The sequence below is a fragment of the Echinops telfairi genome, unplaced genomic scaffold (assembly GCF_000313985.2).
Source record: "Echinops telfairi isolate 266 unplaced genomic scaffold, ASM31398v2 ScPeMD7_9;HRSCAF=40, whole genome shotgun sequence".
Lineage (NCBI taxonomy): Eukaryota > Metazoa > Chordata > Mammalia > Afrosoricida > Tenrecidae > Echinops > Echinops telfairi.
Genome location: NW_022103906.1, coordinates 78,087,549 through 78,094,266, shown reverse-complemented (window position 1 = coordinate 78,094,266; position 6,718 = coordinate 78,087,549). Strand labels below are relative to the sequence as shown.

At 52.6% G+C, this 6,718-nt stretch overlaps 1 protein-coding gene across 2 annotated transcripts in view; it reads right to left on the bottom strand.

Annotated features, from left to right (window-relative positions):
• Positions 1–6,718, bottom strand: part of HADHA (hydroxyacyl-CoA dehydrogenase trifunctional multienzyme complex subunit alpha) — a 40,057-nt gene that overhangs the window by 2,028 nt on the left and 31,311 nt on the right. For both annotated transcript variants that reach the window (XM_045286555.1, XM_004696415.2), the window contains 3 exons: positions 5,038–5,209; positions 1,811–1,897; positions 166–306 (listed from right to left, as the gene is read on the bottom strand). In XM_045286555.1, coding sequence (XP_045142490.1) covers positions 166–306; positions 1,811–1,897; positions 5,038–5,209 — 400 coding nt within the window. The remainder of the gene's footprint in view (positions 1–165; positions 307–1,810; positions 1,898–5,037; positions 5,210–6,718) is intronic.

Here is a 6,718-nt window from a genome sequence, read left to right as displayed (position 1 = left end):
CTCAAGTAGAAAGCAAATGTTTTGAGAATGATGAGGGCAACAAATGTACCACAGTGCTTGACACAATGGATGTAGGTATGGATTGTGATGAGAGCTGTATAAAATGACTAAAAAAAAAAGAGCCTGAGGGTCCCAGGGTGCAGAACTTTCTGGAGCTTCACTTACCTTCACCACGATGATGACCTTGCCCTGCTTGAGGCCGACGGCGACAGCAGACGCAGTGGTGTCCTTAGAAGTTTTGTCGGTTGTGATGATCTCCAGCAGCTGCATCTTGTCCACGGGCGAGAAGTAGTGCATGCCAATCACCTGCGAGGGGAGGGAGGGTCAGAGTCAGAAGCACCCAGGTGGCAGAGAGTGGGTGAGATCAGCAGCACTGCTTGCTACAGTCCGGTGGGTTGGCCCCTTGCTCTCTGATGACAACTTCGGTGTGTCTGGGGCCGGCTTCATGGAATCCCCCTCGTCTGTCCACTTGCTCCTAGAGCTAATCATGAAGGGCCCCCCCCCCAGCCATCCATCCCACCAACAATCAGGGCTGGCATTGCCGCTAGCGGCCCAGTGACCCCTGCTGGGAAGACTGGGTGCAGGTTCCACCTGTGCTTGTGACACTGAGGGTAGAGGGCCTACTGCTTTGGAGGGAGAGCAAGAGGATTTGCTGAAGGGTCCCCTCCCCAGGTGCTGAGTGGAAATAGCCTTTCTCCACACATGCAGACTCATGACACCAGGCATTCTGCAGTGGGTCCTGGCCCAGCAGCACCCACAGCGCCAGCCCCAGCCCTGGGGAAAGGTAGAACTGCAGTGGAGGGCCTGTGTCCCGGCAAACCCCCAGACAGGGTCACCCTGCCTGGGCCTTCCTTTATGTGAGACAGGAGCAGGCAGCACTACCCTGGCACCTGCAGCAAGTGAGATACTGGTTCCACTTGGTGGTGGTGGTGGTGGTGGGCAGTGTCAGGCGCCCAGAATGAGGGCCGTGGCCCCTTTTACACTGGTCTTGCATCCTCCTCAGTGTCAGATGATCAGCTGCCACTTCTCCCCAAGATCCCTCTCCAGGATCTCTGTCCTGCCCCATCAGGCCCGCATCCCCGCTAATCTGCGATGTGCAGGGAAACTCCGTTAGCCCGTATTAGCCAGGATGGATAAACAGACTCAGAACAAAAGGGCTATTGTGCTTTTAGCACATGGACTTTGTGTTAACAATTCCCACGACTGAAAGGCCTTTTATGTTTCCTGCCTGCCTCTGGCTGGTTCTGGTTAGCAGAGGCTAATCGGTATCTTCCTGAGAAGTGGGGTGTCTCATTCCTCCTTAAAGGGTTTCACGTCCCTCTAATTACTCTGGAGATATCTGAACCAGACAAATGTCTAAGCATCATTCTACACCCTCCCTGACCTTCCTCTCTTCCGCCCCCCTTCATGTCCTGCAAAGAGCTCTACGTGAACCTGTGGGAGGACACGTCCCGGCCCATCCTTGTCCTCTCCCGGATCTGAAGCTGGAACCAGGCCATCCCAGACAGTCCCCAGAGCCTGCCGTCGAGCAGAAGCCATTTGGGGGAACAGTTCTTCTAGGGCCTGTCCTTAATGCCTAATTGTAGGTTCAAGGTAATACATAACTAGGAGTGCACATCACTTACTATGTGACAGTTTGTAGTTGCACTGTAATATCCCTGCATCTCACACTGGCTTTTCTGTGCCCAGCTTTTGGAAGTACTCTGTCACCTCATCCCCTTCCCCTTCGTAAGCCACCACACGCCCTTCCACCTGCGCCTTCCCAGCTGGCAGCAGCAGAGAGCAGGGCTTTCCCTGGTTCGGAGTTTACCTTGTCAGGCCTTTTGCTGACAGCTGCAATCTCATTGATTGGGAGAGCAGAGGTGTTACTGGCGAAGACGCAGTGATCTGGAATCACCTGCAGGGATAACATTTAAGAATCTGTCAGGCAGGCTGGGGAGATGGCCCGAGTCCAAAGCAAGCCTAATGAGTGGCACTTGGGCCCAGCCCACCCTTTCACCCCGTGCTGCTCAGACAGAAGACTCACTGCATTCCTCGCCCTGTCCTTTCCTGGTTAGCTCGGGCTTCTGGGTTGGGAGAAGGCACTGACCTCGTCTCTGCACCATTCCGAGTCTTCCTCTGGCTATGCTCTACCTGACCTTCACCCGGGAACTACACACGGCGACTGGCTACGTAAGAGACCTAGATTAGGGGTCCTAAACTATGGCCCACTGAAGAGATTTATTCGGCCCACCGGGTGTTTTTGCCACTGCTACCTGTCCCGCTTAGCAGCTGACTCGTCCAGTGTGCAGAGGAATTTGTTCATAGTTTTTTTTAAACTATAGTCCGGCCCACCAACGGTCTGAGGGACAGTGAACTGGCCCCGTTTAAAAGTTTGAGGGCCCCTGCCCTAGATAAACACTGAAAAGATGGCTTTGAATCAAGTCTCATTCAAGACCAAGCACAGGTGTCAGCCCCCTCCTTATGGGCATCTGCCTTCTAGCCTGAAAGTTGCTGACAACTTGACATCTCTACCTTCACCTTTAGAGGAAGACAGAGCGAGCACACCTGGTTCATGTTATACTGTGTGTTACTGAAAAACCAGATAAATGCACAGGAGCGGGACCTGCAGTACCTGACTACTATGAGCGATGAGCCATCACCCTGGAGAGCAGGCCCTGATGCAGACTGTCTCAGCATCCTGTCTGCGACCCAACTTACTCACGTTGTCACTCAGACGCTCGAATCAAAGACATGGAAGGCACACCTGACAAATGCGTGCACATCTGGGACAGGCAGAGTCAGAGATGAGAATCAAGGATTCAAGATACCTTGAACATGTTGAAAAGCTAGCTAAGTGTAAAAGATGAGTTAGTAAATGGATAAAGGTAACGCATTTCGATAAGAGTTAAAGGAAAGAAGGACGAGGTAACAAAAGAAGTGAATAGGTACGGGATGAGCAAAACCTAACTTGGCAATGAATTTATGATACAGGTCCCAGGAGGTCAGTGAATGCACAGCACCACGCGGTCACAGCACAGTGTGACTGCAAGGAAGCTGACAGAGCTCAAGCTGCACAACAGGGGCGTGTGCTGTCCAATCTTCCGAGATGGCTGCAGACAGCTATGCCCTCCTCCTCCCATCCAGACGTGGCATCTCCCCTGTACCTTGAACCTGGGTGGGCCTGCTGACCTGCTTTGACCAGCCGAGGACAGTGGACGTAGCCCTGCCAGTCCCAGCTGTACCCTTCATGAGCCCGCTAGTGCCTGCTTTCGTGGATGCCAGCAGCCAGGCTGAAGAGACACACTGGCTCGACTACTGAGTCTCTAGAGGCCCCAGGTAGAGAGAGGCCAAGAAGAGCAGCATCGGGTGCCACCACCCAGCTCCCAGCGGAAAGAAGCCCATCAAGGGACGCCCGCCCACAGCACGTGAGTGCACAAGGGAGAGACAATGGAGCGCTGCACGGTGTGACCCAGAAGAGGGGCCCAGGGACCCCAGGGAGCCCCTCAAGGCAACAGTGGAAGAGCTAGGGCCAATGTCTGGGGAAGGATGCCAGAGGAAGGAGCATCGGAGGAAAGCAGGCCAGTTAAAAAGCCTTGAAGGGCTGGCATGTGGATTCAAATGCAAACATTCTTATGAAGAAAGCAAAGGCCAATACCATAGGAAGGGCTTTCCTACGAGTGGAAGACAGATGACTGGATGCCCCACTAAAGGGCTTTCTCTGATGGTTCCTGGTTTCTAAGTCTGCAGCTGTTCCGGACCCCAGCCTTCTTTATCCCCTCAGGTGATTTCATGAGTCTCACTAAGAAGCCAGGGCACAGGACACATCACATGTCACTGGAATCTTACTACTCTCTGTAATCATAGAGCTCTGTCTACCGGTTGTACTTCTGTTTTTTACTGCCAAACCCCCTCAATCCCCCCATCTCTTCTACTGATACCTAGTTCCTTCTCCCCCATCTCCTACATGCGTAGCTCGCACCCCTTGTCTTTCTCTCTATTTTGCCGGCAACTTCAGTCCATCCCTTTCCCTCGTAACCGCGGCGCTCCATCTGTGGCGGCGGCGATGCTGGTCACCTTTTGGCCTACAGCTCTCTCTTGACCGGTGGCTTCTCCTGCTATTCCACTCTGAAACCCCACACCCCGACTTCTCAGGGCAACACCACGGAACTCACTGGGAAGGGCCCTTCCACCCTGGCCGTGTCGGCTGTGCATGCTGGCAGGCTCCACCCCCATCACCGGAGCAGTGCTCTCTCCCCAGGCCATGGGGGTGGTTGGGCAGCCTCTAGCGCCCTCCTACACTGAAATGGGACACAAATCTCCCTGCCCCGACCGTCTCCTTCAGTTGAATGCAGCAGTCTGCTGTACCTACAGAAGGCGTCTGGAAACGGGGTCTCATAGTGCAGTTGGTCCCAAACAGAGCTCCTCCTCTTTAGTTTCTAAGCGTTCCTTCGGCTCGGAGTCACGAGGAGGGCAGGGACTGTCTGCCCACAGAAGGGCATCTTGTGGGCCCTGCCTGCCTTCTCCCAGGGGATTGCCTCAGACACCCAGAGTGTAGCCAAGTCAGCCTCAGTTCCTTTGCGCGTCTGCTAACTCTCCTGCTGTGTACTGAAGCCCAGGGTAGGCGAGGCTCTGATCCGACCTTCCAGGACTCTTTGTTGACAACACTCACCCCCAGCGCTTGTTTTGCTCACATCACTTGCTATCTCAAGAATAGCTACTGTGGCGCGATTGAGATCAGGACCAAAGCAGCATTCCCAGAGAATGAACATCTGAGTACTGCCTGGGGAGGCTGCTTCTCCCTCCGTCCTTTGCTGCCTAATTTAGTTCTGGTTTGCTGCCAGCTCCAAACCCCCATGGCACTGTCACTCGTGCGCTTGGGTAACTGAGCTCCCACAAGAATTAAGACCAGTGAACCCTGCTCCACCTGAGCGTCTTTCCCAGGACCTAGGTCTGACCTCTAGAGCATAAGCTGGTGTCCGGCTCACGGAAAGACTTGTACTCGGACACGAACAGCCTCTGAAAGGAGCCCCGTGCGTCCTCGTGTCCTCCACTCACCGTCTCCACTTCCTTGAGCACCCTGTGCTTTAGGCTAAGGTCCTCAAACACAGCTTCAATCACCATGTCGGCCTTCTCAAAGCCCTGGTAATCAAGCTGCCCAGTCAAGTTGCTGAAAATGAAGTCCCTTTCAAACGACGTCAGAGCCTTCTTCTTCACTCTGTCGTTCAATCTGGAAAGAACATGTTCCTGATTAGAGGAGAAGCACCGAAACTCCCACTGCCGGAGTGTCCGAGAATCAGACAGTGCACTCTGCCACCACCGCTCTAACAGGGAGTCACTTGACAGGAGCCCCTTAGAGAGCCAAGCTCCTCAAAGAGGCTGAGAGGGACTCTTGTCAAATCGCTATTCAGGCAGGGCCCTGGGATGCCAGCTCAGACTGGTCTCTAGGTACACAGTCTTCCTCTAAGATGCCCAATGGCAAACTCCCAGACTGTTCTTTCCCGAGAAGCCTCCATGGAGCAAGGGGAACAAAGTCGCAAAGACAAGAGAGCAGCTCTGGTAATGGTCTACACAACAGGGACACCAACCAACAGGGTCCTTGACCACAGGGTATTCTACTCCCCAACCCAGCACAGGAAAGTACTCTACAATTATAATCCCCCAGTGATTACTTCTTGTAACTTCAATCCACTTTCCGGGATGTAGCACCTAGCAGCACACCTTACTGATGACATAAATTATCAATGCAAGATCTCTCCTTTCCCACAGGGGCTACTCATAATAACCTGTTATTTTGAATACAGTCATTAGAATGTGTACCCCCCTCACAAGCTCCTTTTTTCCTGAACATATGAACACGAGCTACTCCACATTTAAACCAAGTTTCCTTCTTTTAAAAAAGACTGACAGTTCGTAGGGCATTTTTGATTGCCAAGGAAAACAGGCGCTCTTAGGTTTCAATCTGATCACACTTTGGAGGGGAAGACCTACTGTTTTCCTCTGAGTGAAGAATGAACCCCAGTCACTCATCTATTTATTTATTTATTTATTTATTTTTTCATTCACTCATTTTTTTACCTAGCAGAAAAAATTTAAAACATCAGGTAAACTCAAAGAAACACTCAATTAAGGTCTTAAAAGTACAGGCTCAAACCACCGCCGACTATGTCAGTGGTCAGCAAGCAAGAACTGGACAGACTCAGAGCATCGGTGGCTGGTCTGATTCTACTGAAACTAGGTCTCAGGCGGCCAGGAGCCATGTTCATAGTCCAGGACACTGGGGAAGGGCTGATGCTCTGAGGGAAAGGGAACCCGGGCAGCTCTGTTCATGGGAGATGGGGCAGAGGCTACTCTAGAGCAGCAATCCCCTTTGGGGGGCAGATGCCATGAGGTTTGGGGATGCTTGGGTGGCAGCCCCTGGGCAGTTCTGTTATCTGGCACAGGCCATTGGGGTGGGGGTCACACCTCCCAGATCTTTTACTAGGACTCCTGGCTTATCTGCCACCACGACATCTGGGAACAATGTGGAGCTTCCCTACAGAAAAGGGATAATGACATACTTAAGCTACATCATCCATTTAAACAACAGAAAAGCGCTCACTCAGCTAAACAGCACCTGCAGGGCAGACTAAGTGCAGGCAGCTTGTCCATTACATTGAGGCCGAGAATGACGCTGTAAACAATTCCCAGTTTGCCATTATTTACCACCTGTCAGACGGATGGAAGGGGCGAGAGAGAG